Source organism: Sander lucioperca, chromosome 20 (assembly GCF_008315115.2).
Source record: "Sander lucioperca isolate FBNREF2018 chromosome 20, SLUC_FBN_1.2, whole genome shotgun sequence".
Lineage (NCBI taxonomy): Eukaryota > Metazoa > Chordata > Actinopteri > Perciformes > Percidae > Sander > Sander lucioperca.
In genome coordinates, this window is record NC_050192.1 from 11,656,471 (window position 1) to 11,682,380 (window position 25,910).

Consider the following 25,910-nt stretch of genomic DNA (forward strand, 5'->3'; position numbering starts at 1 on the left):
GCAGACGGACTAAGTTAGCAACTACCTGGTGAACCTAGCGGAGCATTGAGCAGCTAACGAGCCAGATATTTCCCTCAGAAATTGGTAGACCAAAAACACAGATAAAAGATAGTGAAAATTGGTCGTACATTCACCACTTGAATCAAAACATGCGTAAATAATCAACGGTTTGCTATATCAACTTAAAAAATGTCAATGCTGTGTTCACAACTTGTTTCCGCTGCCCGCAAGTGGCCAAAACAAAATCAGTTATTGCAGGTTTAAGTCAAAATAGTAAACAACAATGTAAAACTACGCAATTGCAGGTTAAAGTCCTTATTTCAAATGTTTTACTTAAGGTACATAGGTATCATCGGCAAAAGGTATTTAAAGCTTTAGTGCCTAACTTTTTGATATTAATGGGCGTCCGTTACATTTAAGACATTGCCAAATGAGTTGCTACAAAGCTATTTAAGACTATCAGCTCCACACAACTCTTTCAGTATTTCTCAGTATGGCTATGTTCAGAAGATTGTGGTGTCCGGTGACTTTTGCACGCAGAAACGCAAGTGAAGATAATTACCTCTTCTGAAGAGTCCATTGTGTTTTTTTTAATCCTCTGTATCCTCCGTGGCTACTAGCAACTGCGTGGGGAAGGGGTGGGGGCGCGTGCGCGATCACGTAAGGCTTGTATTATGTGGATGCGTCGACAGTGTTGTCATTACTTAGAATTCCTCATGGAGGAGACAGAAACTACACACTATAGCTTTAAAGTGACAGTAGTAACATGTACTGTAACAAAACATTCTTCAGAGGTTTTTCTGCTACAGCCTCACTTGGTCTGTTATAATTGGTGGCTTACAGTGGCTAATGGCAGCAAATGTAGCTATTGCTGTAAAACTGATATTACTGAGTCAGTTTGCAGACTTAAGAGTCTGCATTACATGTGCTACTGTTACACTACATTGTGATATTCATATTTATCCCACAATTGTGGCTATGTATGTATACGTTTAGGAAAAAGTATTTTTAAATGACAGTCTCCAGAAGGTTTATCTCTCTCTCTCTCTCATATATATATATATATATATATATATATATATATATATATATATATATATATGTGTGTGTTGTTAGTCGAGATGGAGATAATTTTGAATATTTTATGTACTTTTGTGTCCTTTTTCGTATGATGTTATCACCATTTTTGTTTTTAGAGGATCATATGTATTAAATGTAAATATTTAACCTGTAGTGAATCTAGTAACCACAGCTATAAATGTAGTGGAGTTAAAAGTATTTGTCCACAAGGTATGTACAGTTATGTAATTGGCAGTTGAAATGTATCTTTCGCAAACCCCTCTGGAACAGTTTGGGTGGTGCCTCGATCAAGGGCACCTGGCAGTGCCCAGGAGGCGAACTGGCACCTCTCCAGCTGCCAGTCCACACACTATACTTGGCCCGTACAGGGACTTGAACCGACAACCCACCGGTTCCAAAGCCAAGTGACTGAGCTACAGCTGCCCCTTTTTTGTTTCTATTATAGTTTAGTGTTCAGTCACAATCTTAAAGACTTGAGGATGAACTTTTCACGCAACAAAAAATAAAGACAAGAATCAATCATTTAAACATTTAAAGTTTCTTTTAATGGGTTTGACAAAACCTCGACATGTTTGTGGAAAAAATGTGCTTCAATAACGTTTGGAGTGTAACATATTTAGGGTAAATTGTAAAACTTTGTAATACATACGTAAACAATAATTTAAATAAATTAAATTCTGGACAAGATCAACTTATACCATGTAAAAAATAAGGATTAGCTTTATGAATTCAACTTTCACCACTCAGATTTCAAACATTGTAAACAAAGTACAAAGACAAAAGATTTAAGAAGTGAGACCTGAAGTAAGACAAAAAACAAATGTACGCTGTGGTTACAGTAATCGAGGCCTTGCGTGTATTTATTTTTGCATGTGCTTTGATTTACTCACTCTTAGTTCAAGTACAAAATAATTAAATACTAGCAAAAAAACATGTTTTCTAGACTCCCACCAGGTCAAGATCAGAGATTCATTTTTGTCCCTCGAGCCCTGAGCTTCCTGGTTTTAGTGGCATGGCTCTATTGTAAATAACACAAGGACACACACACACACACACACACACACACACACACACACACACACACACACACACACGCACACACGCACACACGCACACACACACAACTACAGCCTGTGTGTTTGAAGAATGTAAAAGTATCTTAAGTATGTACAGAGGCAAACGTCATCTGTAAACAACTTTACACACAGCTGTTTGAGAGTCCTGGTTTTTTCCTGTCTTGCTGTTCCTCAGTCAATATGCAGCTGCTGCATCCTCCTCGTGATTTGACTCTACGATGAGGGACAGTTTCAGTTCTCTGGATCAGACAAAGACAATTTTAGATATTAAATTCTGAATAGGACTTACAAGCTACTAACATTCAAAGGTTTCGACTGAAGCTTGTCTGCCATATTTTATGACGCCATCACCGTAAAAAAAAAAAAAAAAAAAAATCATTGTACACAATCCTCAATTTGGTTATAAAAATGTAATTTTTGGTGCTGTTAGATTGCTGCTAGACTGCCCCGTTAATACAGGTGCGTACCTCCCTTTGTGTGCAGCAAGCAGGAGAGCAAACTAATTGTTTTTGAAAGGCTAAATGCAAACAAATATGTATTGAAGCAGAATATTTAATTGGATAAAAACATGTTTTGGGAATTTTAGAAATTACATTTATCTTTTTTCAATACATTTTGACTTTTGGACTTTATAACGCTTTGGAGTTATTGGAAATGTTTGGATCACACGAGTCGGGTGGAATCTAATTCAACAAATAGTAATACTAATCATATTCTTTTTCTGCAACTGTGCAAAAACTGAGTTTAAACAGAAAGAATAGACATGCATTCAAATGTTGATTTAGAATTTTAAATGTTAAGAATGAAGCTTTGAACTATTCGGTACAGCCCTACAAGCTAGTAGGAATTTAAATTAGTTGGTTTGGTAATGGAGTTAGTGATCTTTGGATGACATTTTGAGAAATACACTTATTTGCTTTCTTGACGAGAATTAGATGAGAAGATCAATTTCTCCAGTTTGAATACTAACTGTGTAGCTGGAGCCAGCCACCAGTTAGCTTAGCCTAAAACAGAGGGGGAACAGCTAGCCCACCTACCAACACCTCTACATTTCACTAATTAACATGACATATCTCATTTGTTTAATCTGTACAACAACTCAAATAACGTGTTAATTAGTGAGCGTTTAATGTTGTGCTGAAAATATAACATATCTGACATTATAAATAAAAATATATAATATAAACCCTCCTCAGAGTAGCTGTGAGATGACTTTTACCTTTTGAAAAAGGAATTAGACTGGAGTTAATCGATGTATCTTCATGTTATTTACATGACAGAACATGAGACTGAGAATAAATATAAAGTAAATCTGTCATAGCTCACTGGTTACCACAAGCATTATCCAGTTGATATAGCCACTGCATGACACTAACATGATGGACAACAGTGAAGCAATTCTTACCTACGCCATCGGCTGTATCCTCGGCCAGGGGGTCGGAGTTTGTTACATACTTGCTGCCAAATATCTGCACCAACTGGTCAAAGAACTTGCATTCGTGTTTGTCTCCTCTGGAAACAGAAAATCAGAGCTTGTTATAAAGTGAAAAGTAGTGCCTCAAATGAATGTGTACAACAGCGCAGTGGAACGTTCTGCGGTTTGAAACATGCTGAGAGGATAAGACTGTAACTTGATGTTTAGACCTGCAGCATGATCTAACCACACCCCCCCCTCCCCCAGCACTGAATAAAGGTGCTTACTTTCTGCCTTCTAAGAAGTGTCGGAAATTGGCCCTCAGCCTCTTTATTCTGGTCTGACACTGTTCAGGAGTGCGCATGTAGCCCTGGTTGGCCATGACCTCAGAGATCTGGATGAAGATGTGTTTGTTCTTGGTGCATCCCTTCAAGGTCTCCTGGATGGCCTCGCTCCCCCATATGTTCAGGAGGGCCTCGGTCTCCCCGTCGCTCCAGACCAGCTTAGAGCTGTCAGCCACCCACTGGGTACCCGAGGCATCTAACAGAGTGGAAGAAAATATTAAATCTGCACAATGTATAGCATAATTACTAATAATGAGAAAATGTATACAGTCAATTGTATAGATCTACCATATTGGTAAAAAACCTGTATTATCTTGGCATATAGATTAGTAAAAACATTAGATAGAATTAAAGATTTGCTCACTTTTATCAGAGATGGCTTCTACTATCAAAAGGATTTGTTTCGGCAGTAGAAGCTCTTATTTTGTAGTTTTTTTAATATCGGGTCCTTTTCTTAACTTCTTCTGGTATATGTATATGAAATTGTATGTGTCATGTGTTTGAATTTGGTCCAGAGCCTAATTTATTTTGTCTTATGTTCTGGTATAATTTAACTTTTCATTATAAAAACTAAATAAATTAAGCGAAGCCTGCCTCTTTTGCTGCCATATCGCTCACATGAGACCGCTGTCACTGCTGCTGCCACATTATTATGTATTATAGTTAGATTGATCCAGTGTTTATGGCATCCAATGGTGTCACTTCATATTTAGGAAGATGTGCATTTTCTGTACGTTTCACCTTTCGTTTGAGTGCAGTCATCCGGCTCATCTGTGACTGACGTGTCTGCGACTGAGCCGTCCACTTTCAGCTCCCTCCTGAAAATTTCATCCATCTCACTGAAGAATTTATATTCCTCCCTGAATTTTAAGGTGAAAAAACATGACAGTTAGCCTGTTATTAGCCAGAAACGCTAATCCCAAATGTTTTCCATGACAATTAAACAAGGCAGAGAGCAAATTTTAACACCAAAAATGGGTCAAATTCATTCATCACATGGGTCTTTACTCTTGGTCACTTAAAAAAAAAACTATATATATATATATATATATATATATATATATTTTTTTTTAACTGCTGCTTTATCAAAGCAAATAACCATAAAATGACTTGTTTTAAATTGACATAACTGATGGTACAAAGAAAAAGCTGAGAGATAATTGATGAATTGTTCTCATTTTACTAAAAACTGCTCAATAAAGAGCAGAAATGATTTGTAGAACATTTTCCAGAGTTTGACATTTAACCAACCAAATTGCTTATTGATGCCGGCTATTTATCACAATACCAATAAAATAAATTATGAATGCGTTTGGAAGAAAAATAATCAATAGTTTTTGTCATCACTGACTTTTCATGGAGGAATCCATGTTTAAGGCGCTTAATGCGGGTGTAGCACTGCTCGGAGGTCCTCATGAATCCCTCGTCACTCATCTTCTCAGAGATGTACTCAAACACGTGGCGGTTCTTCAGGCAGCCCCTCAGGGTGAGCTGGACGTTGTCTTCACCCCAGATCTCCAGCAGCGTGCGGGTCTCCTGGTCCGACCAGGGCGTCTTCTTGCTCAGGTCGGCCAGGAGGTGGCTGGCTGACGGCTGCTCGTCTGAGTGGAGGAACAACACATTTATTATTGGGTTTGAAAGCTATAGTGCGTAAGTTTCTGTCGTCCCCATGAGGAATTCTAAGTAATGACAACAAAACCGTCGGCACATCCACATGATACAAGCCTTCCGTGATCGTGCACCACCCCCACCCCTCCTCCACACAGTTGCTAGTAGCCAAGGAGGACACAGAGGATTAAAAAAACATGATGGACTCTTCAGAAGAGGTCATTATCTTTGCTCGATTTTCTGAGTGCGCAAGTCGCCGGACTACACAATTTTCTAAACATAGCCATACTGAGAAATACAGTTTTAATAAGCTTTGTATCGACTCATTTGGCAATGGCTTGAATGTAACGGACATTCATTAATATAAAATAGTTACCCACTAAAGCTTTTAATTTTTTTTAAATGTATACAATATCTGCACAATAACACGTTGTACACTTATCCAAGGGTGTGATGACACAAATTGATTTGCTCATATTTGAACCTACACATGTCAGGATCCTTAAGGTCCATAAGGGTTTGCGAGGCGGTGTCAGCAGCAGTACTGTCCACATCAGCATACACAGAGTCACCGAGCACCGGAGCCAGCAGGGTGAAGTATCGAAACACAGCGGGCCGTCCTCCACTTCTGGAAAACGAAAATCAAATGCAAGCTGGGAAACAGTGTGCTGGGGTGGAAATGGTGGCCTTAAAAAAGGTTGCAACTGCCATTTTTCTGAGGACCAACGGAGCTAATTTGTTGTACTAATATTTGAAACAATAATGTATTAAAAACAAACAATGTCTTACAGACCTCATATTATGCTAATTTTCAGGTTCATAATTGTATTGTTGTTTGTATGTTTACATGTTTTAAATTTCAAAAAACACCATATTTTTGTTGTACTGCACATTGCTGCAACTCCTCTTTTGTGTGTTGAGCTCTCCGTTTCTGCTACCGAGTGAGGCATCGCACTTCTATCCCAGCTTTGTTGGGAGTAGCACAAGCGCAGTAGCTAGCTAAGGACTACTAGCCAGTCAGAAGCAGAGTAGGACGGGCCCTGACAAGCCTGCTAGTGTGATCCAAAGTAAACCCGCTTCAGCCGATAACCATGGCTTCGGCTCAGCCTAACATATTCAAACCCGAGTCTGATCCCGAAACACAGGCAGAACAACCCGACAAGCTTCGCAACCTAGACTGGAGCAAGACGTTTCAGAGTGGTAAGTTATTTAAATGTTAACAAATTAATCTTTCATACGTAACGTTTTAATTCTGCACTGTCTCCTGGACATGGCGATACAACTATCTGTAGGGCTGCCACCTCTTAGTCGATTAGTCGACTAATCGGTCGTTTTGGTCTTTAGATTTCTTTAGTTGATGAGTCATTTTTTATGCTTATTCATGCTTAATTACTCATTTCCAAGAAACTTATGAGCACATTTCTGGTAAGCACAAGATTTAAAGTGGTGCTTTTGCAGGATTAATTGTGGAGAAACTCAGTTTTGCAGATGGTTCATTAACTACATTTATATTGTGCTTTTCTAGTCTTAACCACCTCTCAAAGAGCACAGCTCTGTCGATTACATCAACTAATCGATTAATCGACAAAATCATATAAGTGTTAGTCGACTAAGAATTTCTTTAGTCGAGGACAGCCCTAACTATCTGAACTCTTCGGGCCTCCACTCTAACTAGCTTGGTTTGATGGCGTGCCACACTAGCAGCTAGGCGAGCATTATAACGTGTGTTACAAAGTGACGCAAAGTCACGGAAGTAAAGACTGGACTACAATAGAGCTGTATCGACCAGTTCGTGAACAGTGTATTCTGAACTCCCTTCAGGGTGGACTTTGGGCTTTTTTTCACTTTGTAAACCTATAACATGCACAAAAAAGATATATAAACACAATAAAGGAAAGGGAAAAAGCCAAAAAGCATAATATGAGCCCTTTAAAAACAATCACTCAGACATCTTATTTACCTCCGGTTGTTGCAGTAACGCCTGTAACTCTTCTTCAACCTTTTGATCCGGGAGTGGCACTGCTCCGTCGTCCTCAGGTATCCCATGGCAGCCATTTTCTCCGATATGTCGGCGAATATGTGCCCGTTGCGGACACAGGTTTTCAGGCTGTCCTGCACGTCGTCTGCAGCCCACACCTCAACGAGAGCGACCGTCTCCTGCTCCGTCCATGCTGCATTACCACCATCTGCACCTATTCCAGGTGGACGCGGCAGTTAGAAAGACTGACTGGATGTTGTGGGAACACAGTACTGCTGTGTGAATGAATGAAGACGACTGTACCTGGATCCTGGTCTGCTTGCTCTTCTCTTTCGTCATACTCATCAATAGAAACTGCCTCATGACCCAGTATTTGTTCCAGCTGGTGGTAAAATCTATAATCTACTCTTCTTCCACATCTAGAAGGTGTGAAAAGACGTACATGTAAACCATTAGAGTCACACTGGATTATATTTGCAAACGGATAAAGAGGCAAACAGACAGAAAGATTGTTCTCACTTCTTCCTGTCGTAACACTGTCGGAAGTTGTTCCTCAGTGACTTGACTTTCCAGCGGCACTGCTCCGAGGTCTTCGAGTAGCCAAGAGTGCGCATTCTCTCCGAAATGTCGGCGTAAACGTGTCCGTTGTGGACAAAACCCCTCAGTGCCCTCTGAACGTCTTCATCGCCCCAGATCTCGATAAGCGCCAGGGTCTCCTCGTCGGACCACGAGCTAGGTGGCGCTTTTTCTGTTGACATGCTGATTTCTCCATCTTACAGTGGAAACACAGCACTTGTCACTGTCTGTACCAGTTTTGGTATGAATGCACAATTTTACAAGTAACTGTAGTTTCAGCCAAGAACTTTTTGATTTGTCTTTGTAAAGCATAAAAATATACTGTAGTTGTTGTTGATGATTCTTGTTTCTTCCTGCTCTTGAAAAATGCTTCACTGTCAACTCGACAAGTACAGTTAATGAGTTATTTTGAGTTATATAATACATAAAAAGCAAGACTAGGTTTCTTTTGAAAGAAGGAATAATACAAATAATTTTCTCTTACAAATATAAAGTTACACAAATGAGCAATAAAACAAACCTTTTTTTTTCTTTAGCTTAAAACATTTTGGGGCTACAGCCTCTCTGGGTCTGGTATGAGCAGTAGCTCATGGTGGCTAATGTCAGCTAACTTTAGAGAGATCCTGCTGTGTAACTCTGTAACTCTTTTTTTTTTACTTCCGTTACGCTATGTTTTAGCATTTACGATTGTGCCTGTAATTATCACGCATTCAGAACAAGTTTAACGCCCATACAGTAGTATTTATAACTCAGCATGTTTAAGTACAAATTCCATTTATAATTCAAAATGTTCACTATCAAATGCACATAAGCCCATAATTATGACTCGAGTTATATGTTGTATTGAAGCTTTTAAAGCCTAGTTCTCCTTCTCTGTATTTATACTTCAGCCCTTACATACAATACAGCACAATCTTTAAAATGAAATGCGCTTTTTATACATTGTCGTGTTTCTTTAGAAATAAACAATGGACAAATAAAGTCTTTAAATGCTTCAGATGTAAAGTTATTCGCTGTCAAAGTGACGTCAAAATGAATGGCAGTCAATGGGATGCTAACGGGGGGTGAGTGCTTGTTAGCATCAAAATGGCGCCATAGGAGCTACGCGTTATGAGGAGAAGCTTACCCCCTTGGTTTTTTGTTGTTCTTTTTTTTATTTACACAACATTTGAAACACTACATATGTCCGTACCACTGGTGTAAAACTGTACGAGTGTACCCACAGTCAGCCAGAAAGTGTAGAATGCTGCCCTACTATCCACAGCACGGAGTTGAGGAGGGGATTTTCTTTACCTGTCTCAGTCACTGATTCACCATTGGAGTCTTCTGATATTTCAATGGAGTCTGTTACCACGGTGGAAGATGTTGACGGCTGCTTGTCCAGGATTTGTTCCAGCAGATCATAGAATTTAAAGTCGACTCGGTCAGTCCCGGATGAGCTACAGGCGGGAAAGGGAGCTGTATTAACACACACGTCCTGCCAACGGCACAGTATACAAAATGAATATTCATGTGCAGCGTTTACCTCATGTTTTCCTGACACTGCCGATAGTTGGCTTTCAGCCGCTTGATCCGGGTGTGGCACTGCTCTGCGCTGCGGGAGAAGCCGTTGGCGCCCAGTTTCTCTGATATTTCGGTGAAAATGTGACCGTTGTGTGGGTAGCGTCTCATGCTCTGCTGGACCTAAATGTAGGGGAAATTCTTAGTAAAAGTGGCATTAAAAAAAACTATATTTAGAAATACATTTAACAATCAGACTGATGAGGATATCATGCACACGCAGCTTCCATTTTGGGATTGGATACATTTCTCTTTCGTTTTTTAAAAACATGTTATTGTCTTTGTCGCCTCAGACTCGAAAGCTATGACTGGAGTAGAGTGCGGCTCGGGCCACATTTTTCTGTCCCAGCCCGGCCCGCATCTGACCCGAGCCCGACACAGTTAAATCAAATTCATCAAATTTTTTTCTCATAATAATGACACATTACGTTTGTTTGTGTGGAAAGCCCGCTTTTATAAAGCAACTGTAGGAAGGCATTCGGAAAGTTCAACAGATGAGCACATCAGTGCACACGGGGCAACAAGCGCACGTTAACACAGGCGCGCACAAGAGGCCCAATCATATTGCGCCGATGTGACCGAGCCCGACCCGAACCCGAACATCATTGCTAAATATCTGTCCGAACCCAGCCTTGCCCGTCGGGCTCGGGTCGGGTATCCATCCTCTAGACTGGAGGTCTTTGTGCTCCTGGAGCTCTCTGTTGCTAGAGACACTCAAAGAGTTTTACTTTGCTCTTGAACGAAAGAAAAAGCATCCTACATGATCTAAGGTTAAGATTAGACCTCTACATTGCTGCTACATATCTAGGATTTCTTTTCCGCAATTTAAATAATGAAGGGATGGATGAAGTGAAGTGAGATAGCAGTTCAGCCTGATTATCCGGAAAGTTAAAGGCATAAACTATGTTCATTATAATATTGTCCTCTACCTGTGAGTCTCCCCAGATCTCCAGAAGGATGATGGTCTCTTTGTCCGACCAGGGGACTTTCCTCCTGTCTTCCTGAACGCCCACAGCAGACTCTGAAGAGACACAAACAAAAAAGATAAAAAATGTATTTAATAACTTCATTGAGTCAATTCTGTCATCATCTATTGAATGGTCACTTAAGTACTACCGTTGTTATTACATTTGACTATTTTGTTTTGTATTAGCCACACTACTCTCTGGTTGTATGTTTGTTCTGAATATCCCATGATGTTGAGCTGCAAAGTTTTGGAACAATAAAGATGAATTTAAGTAGACAGTACCTGCCATTAAAGTTCCATTGAATCATTAAAAGTGATTATTATAATGACAATCCATTTGGTGTTAAAATATTTTTGGTCTGATGACCTGACAATGTAGCATTTATCATCGAAAATATGTTTTGTTTAACAAAATTATACTTGTTGAAGATTGCTACTGTTCTTTTCCTTTTGCCTTAACAACATAACTTAACAAAACAATTAATGAATAAAAATACATTAAAAACAAAACCCCACAAGGACCCCAAGAAGCCCCATTTAGAATGTGTTCAGTGATAAAACAAACAGCCTCGCAATATAGGTGGAGATCTCAACACCCCCCCCCAATGTTGAACCCAAAGTTACGCCCTTGCTTCCCACGCCTGTCAATGTCAGTAGAGAACATTAGAGTTTACCGATAGTCTGATGGGAGACGGACGGATCGTTGTCTTCAGGCTCCCCTGGGATTTCCTCCAGCTGCGGCGCTGAAAGGAAGTCCTTCACTAAAATGCTTCCCAGTTCATGGTAGAACTTGCACTCAACTTGCTCCTGTCCCTTCAGGCTACATCGAGGGATAAGAAGAGAGCAGATATATATACAATGAACAAAAATCACAAAATGTTTCCTTTTTTTTTTCTTCCTCTTTCTTGCTGTGAGTATACATACTTGTTTTGGTAGCATTGCCTGAAATTTGATTTCAGCCTTTTCAGTCTTGTTTGGCACTGCTCTGGTGTTCGGGAGAAGCCCTGGGCGGCCATCTTGTTGGATATGATGGAGAAAATGTGTCCGGTTCTATGCATTCCTCTCAGCTCCTGTTGCATCTCGTCTTCACCCCACAAGTAGATGAGGGCCAACGTCTCAAAGTCGGTCCACGGAACACTTCTAGTGCCTTCCATAGAAATATAAAATCACATTGTTTCAAGTGTGATAATTTCACTGGAATTTGTCCTTTTAGCATAACCGTATATTATAGCTGTTTATTTTTGAGCTTTGGGAAGCACATATGGATAGAAAGACAAAATAACAGAAACATCTATAATGCCTGCTTTGATTTTAAATTTTGAAAAAAATAAACTAAACTAGAGCTGCAACAATTAGTCGATTCATCGACAGAAAGGAACGACAAAAAAATCATATTATTTCTTAATTCTTAGCAAAAATGCAGAACATTTTCTGGTTGCAGCTTCTTAAATGTGAAGATTTGATGCTTTTCTTTGTCATATTTCATAGTAAACTGATTCTATTCAAGGTTTGGACTGAACAAGCAATAATAAATACATAACTTTGGGCTGTGGGAAATAATAGCAGGTGTTTTTCACTTTTTTTCTTTTTTTTTTCAAAGTGACTTTGTACCGATTTCCGGTCGGCTCGTATGGCCGACAAACTGCAAGTCCTCCTCGCCGTCTGGGGACTCCTCGTCACCCATGACCTCTTCGACATCATAGGTGACCTCAGGAAGATCTGAGGGAGCGGAGGAGCCGAGCACCCGCTTCAGCTGCTCGTAAAATTTATACTCCAGCCTGGAGTTCCCTCTGGTGTTAGAAAAGGGAGAAAGGCAAACAGGCATTTTGCTTCAATTGCTCATTCCCCTTTTTGTTTCACAAATCATAGCTATGACATCTAAGCAGGGAATGTCTGACCAATTGAAAGGATTGGACAGAAAGACGAGCAGAGAGAAAGCACAAAAGCACATTTATCACCCACTTGTTTTTCTTGCGAAAGCATTTCTTCAGTCGTTTGATCCTGGTCTGGCACTGTTCCACCGTTCTCATGTAGCCTCTCTCTGCCATCTTCTGAGCGATCTGCGTGAATATGTGACGGTTTTTCAAGCAGCCCTTCAAAGCCCGCTGCACCGAGTCCTTCCCCCAGATGTCGAGCAGAGTGAGCGTCTCCTCGTCCGACCAGGGAACTTTTGTGTCCGTCACAACTGGGAAAGAACCTTCCTGAGTGTCTTAAATGAAACAAGGGAAGTTAGTTAAAGGCCGAGGCTTAGACTCATATACCCACCTGTCCACTGTGAATAAGCTGTACAAACCTGTATATTCTCCCCATATTGAGATTAGAGGGGATTCAGCTGAGTTCTCATCATCCACTGATGAATCCCTGTAAAGGTGGAAAAACACTAAAGGATCAGATTTGACAGATTTTCTCTAATCCTATCAAAGTGGTGTCTCTCACTTTGGGATTCCAAAAATGTGGATTTGAGCATAATTCAGCCACAAATGCCCAATGAAAAGAGATGGAAACAATGAGAAGATTAAAATGACAAGAAGTACATGGGGGAACACACATGAACCGTGTCAGATATTCAATAAGACAGAGTCTACTTTGGAACAGCAGTGCTCTGAGCTAAATGCTAACATCAGCACCCTAACATGCTCACAATGACAATGCTAACATACTGATGTTAGCAGGTATAATGTTTACTTTGTTCGTGATCACAGTTTAGCATGTTGGCATGCTAACATTTGCTAAATAGCTCTAAACACAAAGTACAGCTGAGGCTGATGGGAATGTTTTAGTTGTGCAGGTTTTGTGCAGAGACCAAAGTACTGTAACTGTACCAAATCATTTGTGCCAATCCATGAAATGGTTGTTGAGATATTTCAATCTAAGGTAGTGGACTAACAGAACGATGCCATCTTTAGAGCCATGCTGCTAATGTAGATGAAAAGCAAATGGAACCACGAATGATGAAAATAAAACAAAAGTGATGCCTGCCCAATGAACCAATAGGAAACCCCACTGTCGTGTCTTTGTGTTTAAAAAAAAAAAAAAAAAACATTTTTGGTTATCGTACAGGTAAGCTGTCGCCTCCAAAGGCTGCTTTGTGGGAATGTCTACGCCTCCGCTCAGCTTCCTCTTCCTGAGAACCCGTCCTCCTCTCAAGCTTTGGCTGTTGTCGTTGGCTGCTGAATTTGTGTCCGCAGTCTCAGACGTAGTGAGGTCTATGGTTTCATCACATGGTCGGGCACTAACAGAGCTTTGCACTGTCCTCTCCTGTGAAATGTTCCCGCCTCTAACCTGCAGCTGCCAGCCGCCCGAGTCTCTTGTCTCATTTAGTCTTTGTCTAACTGTCTCAGAGGTCCTCCTGCTCGCCCTCTCCAGGCTGCTTGTGTTGAAGGGAGCGTCGAGACGTCCTTTGTGCTCTAGAGGGTTTGAATCTTTGAGAGCAGGTGAGCAAGAGGTGGTGTTGATGACAGGTTTGGTCCCAGGAGGCAGAGACAGGGAGGAGAGGATGCAGTCATCCATCGGTAATAATCTAGGATCTACAATAAGGAACAAATATGGTTAATTAGACCCCGGCTTGGTTCAAACATAAATCAACTGACAAGAAAAGCTGTTGAATTTAGCAAAATGCGAAGACTATAAACAATATACAAACAATGACTGGTTGTTCTCAGTGCATCTTCGTATTCTCTTTGAAACCTTTCAAAAGTAATACTTTCTCAGTTTTCTCTGCAGCGTGATGAAACAACCTACAGTAAATAATCTTTGCTTAGGGAGTCACTTATATTTAGGAAGTATTGGAAATTAAGTTACAACAATACATTAAAGGCTAAATCCTCAGCATTTTGTCCAATGAGGTCTGGGTATTTCCAAAATGTTGCAGAAGACAAACGGACTTTTCACAGAATGTTCTTTCAAAGTTCAGAGTTGACTGTTCATTTTGTTGACTTACTCTTACAATGTTACAGTATACAATTACAGCGCACGACCGTTGGCCAACAGTACCTTTCTCTTCAAAATAACCAAGGTTTCTGTGGTGTTCAAGTACAGCCTTCATGTCCTCTGGCGGGAAAAAGGATTGTAAACAGTCGTCGAGGAATGACGGAGCGTCTCCGAGCAAAGCTGCCAACTGAGAAAAGAGATCAGGTTACTAGCTTTAGTATTCCTGCATTCATTTATCATTATACTGCCAAATGACTCAAAGCGAGTTCAAAATGAAAAAATAAATTCAATTGATGAGGGTTTATGCGTTTTCCTTGACATACATTCATCACTTTGTGTTCCTATAAACTTGTGTTACTGCCAGGAAAAGGAGGAGTGTCACATTAGAACCTCTTGCAGCGCTGTGGATCCACATAACAAATAGTGTGATGGCCTAATGAGCATTTTTTACGTTATAGTATGTAACTGCTACTAATCTGACTTTGTTATTTTGCTACTCCACCACTGCTTGGTAGAGAAAAGAGAAAGAATGAAGCAATCCACTGAGACACTGTGTTATTGCACCTGTACCCAGTTAACCCTCGTCTATATCTGTCTCTGGGTCAGTGGTGCAGACAGATGAGCCCCTGCACTGAGCCCGAGTGCCACAGATAGCCAAAAAAAGAAATAAATAAGCGGTTCAGTTTGGAATAATGACAGAGCAATTATCCTGGTGATACTGTGTGTAGCATTTGGTTTATTCTGATGGGGGAATAAAAGGCAGAGGCAAAACAAGTAGTGCAGACCTCCCACAGGGCCGCACCGGGCCTGACAGCCTCCCTCAGGTAGCTTCACATCAACACTGCAGAGGGCAGGTAACAAAATAGGAATATGACCCGTTACATAAGCGTGAATGTTAGCAGCAGTGTGGCTATGGAAGGCCTTGATGGTAGCACTACAGAAAAAGGTCATTGTAATATGTAATTGGCTGATAATGCAGGTCAAGCTAGAGTTTAAAAGCAACATGGCACCTGTGTGAAGTCTGGAACTGGCAGCAGCTCCTTCAGTCTTGATATGAACTCCCACACCAGCATCTCAAGTGCAGCATCATACTTCGAGCCAAAATATACAGGGAAGATTTCCTGCAAATGCAAAAGAGAGAAACACACACACACACACACACACAAACACACACTTTAAGGATGGGTTGTTGTAGGAAACTGGCATCACCCGACGAGATAATCAGATTGGAGAAAACCATTTGACTGAATAGTGAAATGTCTTGTACTGTTTTTTCTACCTGATGAACTGATGGTACAGCATGTACTAGAGTATGATGCAGTAAAGTCAGCCTGATTACTGACGGATGTTCTGTTTATATGTTGTATTTATGGTAGCATTCAGAATATTTATTTAGTTTATAGAAACAAATTGGTATTAGGATCCACAACTGATGAAATGAATTATTTTCATCGCATTATGAAATATTCCCACCCATCTAAAAAGGAAAGTATAACACAAATAAGGAGTGAGTGCTGTCTCACCTGAAAAAAATATTTTCTTTCCGAGGGATCCTCCAGTAATGAATGCACCAACTCCACAAAGTTCACCTCAGATTCCTCCACCTGGTTTATGGTTAGCTGTTATAAACACACACAAATTCAAGAAAACAACAGTGTACTCTTGAAATTACGCCATGAGACTCAATCAATCATAACTGACCCAGTAAACTTCCACACCGGAAAGTATGTTTGCGAGCGACAGTTTACTTACATGGTGATCCTTGGCAGTGCTGACAGGGGCTTTAATTCTGTCCAAATGTGGCTGAATGGTCTGCATGTCCATTGGGTGCTCACCTCGACACATCTCCAGAACCAGCTATACACACACACACACACACACACACACACACACACACACACACACACACACACACACACACACACACACACACACACACACACAGTGTTCTCTGTACTGTTAAATTGTGTTTAACTTGTTCTTCAGTGTTTGACCTGTTGCTACTCTGCCAACATGATTTATAGGGGATGGAATAAACAGACATAACTGAGAGAGAATACCCACATCACTTATGATCTACTCATTAACTAGGCCTACTGTTTACAGATTTGAAATGTGTTCTTCAACTTGAGTTTTGTTAACATGAGACAAATATCTAAAATAAGTACAAGCGTCACCTCAGTATAAATTAACGGTTATCATATTACTGACCCTGGCCCTGAGTCCCAGGATGAGCTGAGCCCTCTGACTGTAGCTCATCAGCTCTGGGACCAGTTCTGTCACCATGGTAACAAACTCCTCCAGCATCCCGTAGTGGTCCACAAGTCCCTGCTGCACTACTTGCCACACTGCGGCTGATAAAAGCTGCAAGGGCGGGGCCAGGAGGCGAAGATAGTGGACTGGAAGATCATTACCTGAAGTGGAGGAAGAGAAGAAAAGTGAAAACCAAAAATGTATCAACATTTCATGTCCACTGACAATTAAAACCCTTTTTGATCCAGCCTGTTAGAGAGGATTACTGTGCATCAACAGGCAACAGTGAATGTTTAAAATGACCCACTACCTGATAGAAAGCAAGAGCAGGAGTAAACAACCCAATACAGGTAACCCAATAACCAGGTAACATGAAACACCTGCACAAGTCTCTATTGGTTGCATTACAGTTTTATGGCTCATATTCCTTATCACAGGTCTTTTCACAATCAGTTGAGGAAACATGCCAATGTGTTAGGCAATATGACAATATAAATGTATCTATTCTATGATTTTGCCACACCATCTATATATTGGATTTGAATATAACTTTTGAATCAGTGTAATGAAGTGCTTTTATTAGGTAATGGCAATAACAGACCTCATCTGGTTATTTTATGTATTAACAATCTCTCAAATATTTTATAAATAAAACTCCATCTGCTAAATAAGATTGTGTGATAAGATCAAAAGCCCCAAAAAGCCACTGAACCGAAATTTGATTACAATATCACAAAATAAAAATTACATAAAATTGCATTTAGTTCGCCCACCTCTACTTGTGAAAGGGAAATATTTCAATGTGACACACTAAAACATATACAAGAAAATATTAATTTCGGTGGTCTTCACATAAAGGGTGATGGCTACATAATGTGGCTTCTTTCAAATGCAGTAATGGATTTTCAGATTTTTTCTAAGATTATTATGCTGCGGCGAAGGAATTAAAAATATCCGCTGTATAGCACATGTACAGTATAGCTGTCAAAAAATTGTCCAGTTTGTCTGGGAAGAGACAGGTGCATTCTTTTTATCAAATAAGCTGCATTTTGTTGTTCAGACAAGGAAACCTGATCCAAAGCCTACTTCAGAAAGTGCAAAACAGCAGTGACAGTTGACTCATACATTACATATAATTCATCAACACTTCAACAAGCAATGTGTCAACAACATCCACCTGACACTTAACATGCTGGCCAAGTGCACACTATGCATGAGCGAACTTGATTTATAGTGGCAAAATGCCCTGAAATAATGACCTGACAGTGCTGCTCTCCGGTGCGCTGACAACAGCATCCATCAAACTCAAAACAAACTCTTATCTTGTTAAATGCTGTACCACTGAGCAGCCTATTGCATTTCTGATGTAGGAAGCTATAGTAAAAAAAGAACTATTCCAGTCAATACTAAAAGCAAACTATTCCAGCAGATCAATGAGCCTCTGGTGGGGTGATGGATATAAGGCATCACTTGAGATGCTAGAGTGATAAGCTCAATGTGGATCAAGTAGGTCCATATAGAAACACTGCAGGGATATCATACAGAATATAAGCAGTTAATTTAAGGTCACTGTCAACTCACTGATGACAACACAGAGATCAGTGATCATCATTAAACGTGATTTTTACTTCCATTACACGCACCTCGACTGCTTCCACTTTCAGCTCCCCGTTTTATTTCCATTTAGAAGCAGACAGAAAAAAAACGAGCAGATGTCCCCCTCGGGTTGTAGCGATCAGAAAAAAAATATTAGAAAGCCTAATAATTCGGCTAATTTCTGATTCATAAAACATTAATCGCCGATTGCCCACCAACAAAAGCGCGAGCCCAATTTTGCAGGAAGCATTGACAGGCTCTTGTTTTTAAATCTCGCTTTGGGAGGCGAGACAGAACAAAGGTTTCTGGTCTCATCCGCCTCAGTCCAGATCCCGGCAAGCCCTCTTTCCGGGTTGGCTGACGAAGACCGGATCAACCAGGCAATGCAGATTTTACAACACTAGAAGGCGCAATTGGCTTTCCATTTTATATTAACAGGCCAGAAAAAGAAGCCTGCAAAAAAAAAAAAAAAAAAAAAAAGTCCAGCGTCTAGCTTTTCTTATACTTATAATTTACGTTACTTATTTAAGAGACATTAGACATAACGTCAGTAACCTTCCCAAAGTTCTTAGTAGTTTTGCTTGGCCGCGGTAGAGCAAAATCTGGCCGAAATGTAAAGATAAATCCAGCAGCACCTGAATGCAGCCACAGCGGCCACTGTTATGATTGGGTCGTGGTCGTGGTGTACAAGAAACGCCCACTTTTTTCTTCTTCTCTCTATAAAGTCTTGATTTCGATGTTACATACTCCGGTACAGTAGGTGGCGGCATGCAACAACGTTGGTTTGTAGTACACCATGAAAAAAAAAAACAGAAGAAGCAAAACAAAATGGATGCTAGTTTTGAAAAGGAGTTGTGCGAGGAGGTCCGCCGTTACCCACAGTTATATGACTCGTCTAAGTACAGAGGCTACCAAACGACGTCGAACGCCTGGCGAGAAATCGCTCAAACGCTTGGGAGAAGTGAACTAGCCTGCCGTCAAAAGTGGAAATGTCTGCGAGACAGATATGTAAAGGCCAAGAAAAAGCTAAAAGGCGGGAGCTGCAAAGCAGGCCGAAGTGCCACTGCCTACATTATTTCCATGTTAGATTGGCTCTCTGGCTTCATCAATCCTCGTTCCACAGAGGCGACGCGGACCGTCAATTGTAGTATGCCAGAGTCTATGCAATGCGCGCCACCGATAAAAGCGCGCAGCTCTCCGTGTAACGCGCAAAGTATGTCCGAATCTGAAGAAAGAAATCCAACAAAAAAAAGTATACTATGCACTTGCTGACAAGTAAATTATCTTTATATACATTGTCTTCTAAATAAAAGTAATGGATTACAGCTGTCCATCATACTTACAGTCTGAAAGAAACATTCATCTGTAGCCTATGGACATTGTTGTATGTGGACAAACATGAATATGTTGCTGTTTTGAGAATAATTTGAGTCAAATCACCAAATGTTTTCTGTTTCCAGCTTCTCAGATTTTGGACTGTTATTGGACAAAAATACAGAAACAGTTTGAAGTTTCCAGGAAATTGCAATGGCCGTATTTCACTATTTTCTGACATGTATTGGCTTAACGAATAATATAATCATTTTGAAAATAAGGTTTAATCAACGATAAAAAATAATTTATTGCTACCCTAACACAATCACTGTAATTATTGTAATGGGTGCCCCTTATTTCAGAGCAGGGTGTTGTTCAATGTGTTGAGAGATGGAACATATTATTGTGCATATAGTATGTAAGTTTTGAGACTGGTTAATAACTGATGTTTATCTGTTTCTCTGCATACATCTACTGTTAGATCCTCATCTCCCTCTGTCATCCGTGCGCCTCCTGGTTCCTCCACTGAGGTTGATGTCAGCCTGTATGTGGCAGGTGGCCCAGGAGCGGAATGTAGACCAGTATGACAAACTGGCCGAATTCATCATGTTGGTGACAGAGATGGTCCCAGAGCTTCTGAACTACAAACAGAAGACTCAGCTGATCCTGGGACTGAGAGCTCGGGTTAGTGAATGGAGGTATTGTTGAGACTATTGTGGGCATCTTTTACTGTTCTTTTATCTTTTATTATTAAGCAGTCATAGTGGAGTCAAGAAATTAAATCCATTTTATTTCTATGCATGGTCCTCTCAAGGCCTAAGTAAATGCATCCATTGTCTAGTTGTCAAAGTATTATTTTGAAAGTTAAGCATGATGTTTTGATTTTGTGTTTTTCAGCTCATCCTTGAATTATTAAAGACGATGGATGAGGTTGACTGTAAAGCTATCCAGGATCATCTTAACACTTTCCAACAGACGACAACAAACCTCATGCATGAAGAGGTGGGTAATGCTGATGACAGGATATTTTACATGAAGACATAATGTCTCAGTAACTTCAGATGTCAAACAGATCTTTCTGCCAGAGGACAGACAATAGTCTTTAGGTTTTGCTACTTAGCCTGAAATAGTTATTTTTATCAGATGCAGACATTTATAAGCTGTTAATTAGTAGGAGAGACATTTAAATGTAAAACTGATAATGAATGCATGTAAATAAACTTTACCTGGGCTTTATGACAGGACCCAGATGGAGAGGTGGAGACTTCAAAGTCAGCATTTGTGGAGCTGGTTCAAACATTGCTTGAAGACCAATCTAAAAAAGAGAATTTTTTCAAGGTGAGTTTTACTAAACATAATTTTTTAAAGGTGCTCTAAGTGATGTCACGCGTTTTTTAGGCTACAACATTTTTTGTCACATACAGCAAACATCTCACTATCCGCGAGCTGCCTGTCTCCTGAACACACTGTAAAAAAACGCGGTCTCTGTAGACAGCCCAGGCTCCACAAACGGCAACAAAAACAAACTGCGCCAACCTGCACCACGAACCACAACAAACAGTGTTCCAGCCAATAACCGATAAGAAGGAGTTGGTTGAGCCATCACCGCAGCAGCGTTAACACGTAGGCTACTTCCACAATGCGCGTTCATGACGCAACCAACTCCTTATTGTCGCTCCTACGGCGTTGTGAGCCTTTCAGAGTTCTGCATTGGGTTTGCTTTGCATCGTGGTGCATTTCACCGGCATAACGCTAGGGGGTGATAAGTCTGAGGTTATTTGCGAGGTGTCTGCCAGCCAGTTTATGTTAGCAAGCAAACTTTAGCACAACTTCCCACAAAGTACTGCTTGCTGGCAAAGTGCTAATTTCAAAACGTTACTGACATATAGACAAACGGATAACCCCGTCATTGTAAGCAAAATATGTCTGTGTTTATTTGCAAAGCTTATGTCAGTGAACTAGCATGTTGCTACTCCCCACAGTAGGCTGCTTGAAACACCGACTATCAACACACAGGATGAGTTGACCAATCACAGTCCTTGCGGTCTACGCCACCTCGACGCAAAGTTACACATTTTTGGAGGTGCGTGTCGAACTATGGTGGAGGGCTCGGAGGGGGGTTTGCGGCGACGCAGAGGGGTCTGCGGGGGTACACCTTCCATCTGATGCAGAAGCATAAATCAGCCTTTAGGAGTTCATCTTCTTCATATTTCATACATGAGTTTTATATATTTCTTTCCTGTCTAAGGAGGTCTTCTCAGTACAGTATGGAGCTTGTTTTGATACAACGCTGCAGATTCTGATGTGGGAGTTCTTCCAGCGACTGGAAGAGTTCCTCCCAGTTCCACGTTTTTCACAGGTAGGCAGCAGGGTGAAGATAAACTGACCTTCCATCCACTGGTTCCCTAAATGCTGGCTGGTGATTTATGTCTAAGGGGCTTTTCACACTTGAAAGTCTGAACCAAGGTTCATGTTTTTGTTACATGTATACATTTGATCCAGGTAGTTTTGGTTTCACATTGCAAATATGCAAGCACGCTAAAGATCTTTTACACTAGAAACGAGCCGGACCATGGTTGTTTGATCCAGACCACTTCTTTTTGTCGGAACTAGGTATGGCTGTTTGGTCTGGACGGTGGTAGTGGGTGGTGTTTTCACAACTGTAATTTTGGTTTGTTGAAAAGTCAGAATACACACACCTTAAGTCAGCCATCGTGTAGTAATGGCTTGTAGAGTAAAAATGTTTAAGAATCACAGAAGTGCAGAGGCCAAAATAGCTTTTTCTTAGCATCACCTTAGAATTCTTACACAATCACATATAACACAGATTATAAATGTCAATCCACATAGCAAAGGATGATCTTGGAAGAAGGAGCAGCAGTTTGTGTTTAAAATCCACTTCTTCTTTTCCAGGTGTGCTCCATGTTTGACATTTCTTCCCTTGACGAGGAGTTTGAGCAGTTTCTCTCTGACCCTGAGGATCTGAAGAGGCTTTTGCAGCACCAACAGGAGCGGCAAAAGTTGACTAAAAGTACGACTGTTAACTCTTAGTATTCTATTCCTCTGAATTACAGTCATGGTGTACTGAAAACCCCCTTTTTCACGGTTTCATTAGAATGGGATTTTGCCAATCCCCACTCACCATTTTATACCCAACTATTAATCTATTGCAATTAAAAGGACAATTCCAGCGCAAAATGAACCTAGGGGTTAATAACATATGTGCACAGGGTCAACTGTTCTCTGGGATATGTTTTCATGCTAATCAAATGTGTCTCTAGCTTGAAACAAGGTAGCGCAAACCGGTGATTAGCTTCTAACGCTACCTTTCGGGGCACAGGGTAAATCGCTATTCCTACACCACTAACAAGGCTCAAAATAGCATGTAGCACATGTATACCAAAGCATTGAGAACTTTGTAAGTGTACAGACAGTACATAGCTCAAACACGGCGTTCGTGGTTCGACTGATCATGACTGTTTTCCAAGATGGCGCCCGGCCGCAGGTATACATGAACGGCACAGTCTTTATAATCTCCTTTTAATAAACTGTCTGTACACTTACAAAGTTCTCAATACTTCGGTTTACATAAAGGTAGGGCTGCAACTAACGATTATTTTAATAATCGATTAATCTGTCGATTAGTTTTTCGATTAATCGATGAATCGGATAAAAAAAAAAAAAAAAAGCATTAATTTACATCAACTCAATACATACTTACATACATACTTGTTGTTTTAGTTACTATTTGTATATAGGTAAGTAACCCAAAGAGCAGATACAGACCACACACACACAGTTTTGTATTTAAGTTGCAGTCATCTCCATTTACTCTGGTTCTGTTAGTGCTGCAAATAGCACCATTCTGGTGCCTTTAACATGAATGTTTTCTGTTTCTCAGGTGAATTCACCTTCACGTCAGACACCATCCTCTCCACGCTCGCCTCTAAACAGACTTCAGCGGCATCTGAAGATCAGGATCAAATAATGGATCAGGGAGAGGGCAAACAAGGCACTGGGAAATCACAGGGAAGAAATCAAGAGAAGTCAGAACAGACAACAGTGAAGCAAGAAAACAGCTGGAGAGCAGAAGATATTTGTGAGGATGATGAAGAGACTGACAACAGTTCCATTGAACCAAACTGTGGGCTGCCTGAGTACGGGCTGTCACCGCTCACTTCCTCTCCACGTTCAGAAGAAGCTGCAGAGCCAGGTGATGGAGGTGAGCATCTCTTTCATCGTAACCGATATTTAAAAAAATGTTCTCAGGTAAGTGTTTGATTATACTGGTGTGTTTTATTGAATAACTATGACAAGAGCAACATAACTCAGCTAAAGATTGTGAAGATCCCCTGTAAGTTTAAAGATGAGCTTGGTTATTTTGCTCCTCTGCATGTAGATTCTGTTGAGTGAATATATTACTAATTCTCTTGTTTCCTGTTGGCAGAAACAGCTGTTGAAGTGGATAAAGTGAAGGAACGTCTAGATCTGAGGAGAAACAAGAAGTCATCAGAAGAGAGCAGGATCCAGTCCTTGACAGGAGGCAGAGCCAGTGTCTCTCTTTCATTCAGTGAGGACTCCGTAAGAGCCAATGATGTAAACACACTGGAGTGTGGCAAGACTCTTGCATCTCCTTCCACCTTGAAACAACATCCCCTTGTTCACACTTCTGCACGACCATTCAAGTGCACTCAGTGTAACAAGACATACAAAAAGCGCTATCACCTGAAAGACCATTTACTTACTCACTCTAAATCGACAGTCCGGTCCTTTGCTTGCAGCCTTTGCGAGAAGAGATTTAGTTCTCAATCTTCACTTAAAGCTCATCTGCGTCGTCACAGCGGAGAGAGGCCATTTGCCTGCTTGTACTGCGACAAGAGGTTCTTGACAAAGTCAGTTTTGAAGTACCATGTGCGCATTCACACCGGTGAGCGGCCATATGCCTGTACTTTTTGTGAAAAGAGATTTAGTTCTCAAACTTTACTTAAAATTCATCTGCGTCGTCACAGTGGAGAGAGGCCATTTGGCTGCTCGTACTGCGACAAGAGGTTCTTGACGTGGTCCGTTTTGAAGGCCCATGTGCGCATTCACACCGGTGAGCGGCCGTATGCCTGTACTTTTTGTGAAAAGAGATTCAACCAGCCATATATGCTCACAGTGCACATCAGGATTCATAAGAAAGAGAAGCCATACCTGTGCAGCACATGCGGTATGTCTTTTCGTAGCTCTGGGGCCTTGCTGGTCCACACACGCATGCACACAGGGGAGCGGCCTAGTCAATGTGACATCTGTGGAAAAGGTTTTACCACAGCTATTCATTTGACACAACATCGGCGAACTCACACAGGAGAGAAGCCGTATTCTTGCTCACAATGTGACAAATCGTTCCGCTGTCAATCAGGACTGAGGAGACACATGAGGACACACACGGGATATAAACCTTACCAGTGTTTAACATGTCACAAGACTTTTTCTCAAAAATCCAACATGAGGGTACACCTCAAAGTCCATAAAAACATCTAACATGCTGTCGTGATTTTTAGAGTTTATCTGTAGTCATAAAGAAAAGCCTGGTTTATTTTACGCCAGGATGTGCTGTTTTGATGCATTTTCATGTCAGTAAATCACCAACATGTATGTATTTTAATATATGTAAATATGGACAAAATATTACACGTGTGGTATAATGTGTACATAATTGGCTATTCACCCCTCCCACTAATGCACCGAGAGTATCCGGGGTAGGTGGTCAGTAGTAACAGAGTGAACCAAAGTCTGATAAACACACATCTGCAGGATCAACTGGGACTCTGTGGAGAACCAACTTTCCATTAGGGAGGTCCATCAAAGTATTTCTACTCGGCCCTGTCTGCAGACTTTTGTCATAGAACTGAGGGACCATTCTCTCCACTTAAAATGGCAAGAATTGCATTTAATTTCTTAAGCAGAATTTACGAGACTTGCTTATATGACAAGGAGCCTTGAAACTTCTCTGCAGTTGAAGGTCCTTGCTGTTAAAGACACTTCTTATCCTGTGTTCAGCCAAACATACTTATACTATCAAAAGTACATGTACTGGTTATTCAAAAGGGGTCTTTTCCAAATATACTGTAAATAAATGTTTCTATTTGACATAAAATCAAGATCATTTGTTTCTAGAGGAAAATTGTAATTTCTTTGAAAATATGTTTACAGCACCTGTCAGGAGCCGTCT

The 25,910-nt window shown here is 40.7% G+C and overlaps 2 protein-coding genes across 11 annotated transcripts; one reads left to right on the forward strand and one right to left on the reverse strand.

The window, feature by feature from the left end:
- Nucleotides 1-1,775: 1,775 nt before the first annotated feature.
- zgc:113263 (uncharacterized protein LOC503753 homolog) lies at nt 1,776-21,011 on the reverse strand. Of its 4 annotated transcripts, XR_004896096.1 has the most exons (25): nt 18,430-18,856; nt 16,745-16,947; nt 16,286-16,390; nt 16,057-16,152; nt 15,544-15,654; nt 14,597-14,720; nt 13,662-14,130; nt 12,897-12,964; nt 12,566-12,812; nt 12,215-12,393; nt 11,528-11,750; nt 11,278-11,423; nt 10,566-10,657; nt 9,602-9,759; nt 9,370-9,515; nt 8,020-8,272; nt 7,804-7,919; nt 7,483-7,714; nt 6,011-6,150; nt 5,266-5,515; nt 4,656-4,774; nt 3,858-4,110; nt 3,562-3,668; nt 2,204-2,395; nt 1,776-2,151 (listed from the first exon to the last, which is right to left on the reverse strand). XR_004896096.1 is itself a non-coding variant. In XM_031313631.2 (24 exons), exons 1-24 carry the CDS (start codon nt 18,467-18,469, stop codon nt 2,388-2,390), a joined length of 3,885 nt encoding a protein of 1,294 aa, XP_031169491.1. In that variant the 5' UTR covers nt 18,470-18,856; the 3' UTR covers nt 1,776-2,387. The 4 variants fall into 4 exon arrangements, 3 of the variants coding, with proteins under 3 accessions (XP_031169491.1, XP_035852175.1, XP_035852176.1); XM_031313631.2 differs by having other exon boundaries at nt 1,776-2,395; XM_035996282.1 differs by lacking the exons at nt 1,776-2,151; nt 2,204-2,395 and adding an exon at nt 3,320-3,445 and having other exon boundaries at nt 3,490-3,668; nt 18,430-18,858.
- Nucleotides 19,117-25,877, forward strand: LOC116060186 (zinc finger protein 260-like). Of its 7 annotated transcripts, XR_004896097.1 has the most exons (9): nt 19,117-19,634; nt 20,178-20,380; nt 20,594-20,698; nt 20,939-21,034; nt 21,945-22,055; nt 22,610-22,727; nt 23,598-23,918; nt 24,144-25,372; nt 25,787-25,877. XR_004896097.1 is itself a non-coding variant. In XM_035996285.1 (8 exons), exons 1-8 carry the CDS (start codon nt 19,151-19,153, stop codon nt 25,217-25,219), a joined length of 2,514 nt encoding a protein of 837 aa, XP_035852178.1. In that variant the 5' UTR covers nt 19,117-19,150; the 3' UTR covers nt 25,220-25,871. The 7 variants fall into 7 exon arrangements, 6 of the variants coding, with proteins under 6 accessions (XP_035852178.1, XP_031169503.2, XP_035852179.1 ...); XM_035996285.1 differs by having other exon boundaries at nt 24,144-25,871; XM_031313643.2 differs by having other exon boundaries at nt 19,118-19,634; nt 23,619-23,918; nt 24,144-25,871.
- Nucleotides 25,878-25,910: the final 33 nt, after the last annotated feature.

Bases quoted from the DNA above. Each gene is read 5' to 3' on its own strand.
- LOC116060186 (XM_035996285.1), top strand. From the start codon at position 19,151: ATGCAACAACGTTGGTTTGTAGTACACCATGAAAAAAAAAAACAGAAG. The intron at 22,056-22,609 runs GTAGGCAGCAGG...CTTCTTTTCCAG, and splicing joins CAGTTCCACGTTTTTCACAG to GTGTGCTCCATGTTTGACAT. The intron at 23,919-24,143 runs GTGAGCATCTCT...TCCTGTTGGCAG, and splicing joins TGCAGAGCCAGGTGATGGAG to AAACAGCTGTTGAAGTGGAT.
- zgc:113263 (XM_035996282.1), bottom strand. From the start codon at position 18,469: ATGGAAATAAAACGGGGAGCTGAAAGTGGAAGCAGTCGAG. The intron at 12,394-12,565 runs GTGGGTGATAAA...TTCTAACACCAG, and splicing joins TGCTTTCGCAAGAAAAACAA to AGGGAACTCCAGGCTGGAGT. The intron at 4,775-5,265 runs GTCAGTGATGAC...CTTAAAATTCAG, and splicing joins CATGGATTCCTCCATGAAAA to GGAGGAATATAAATTCTTCA.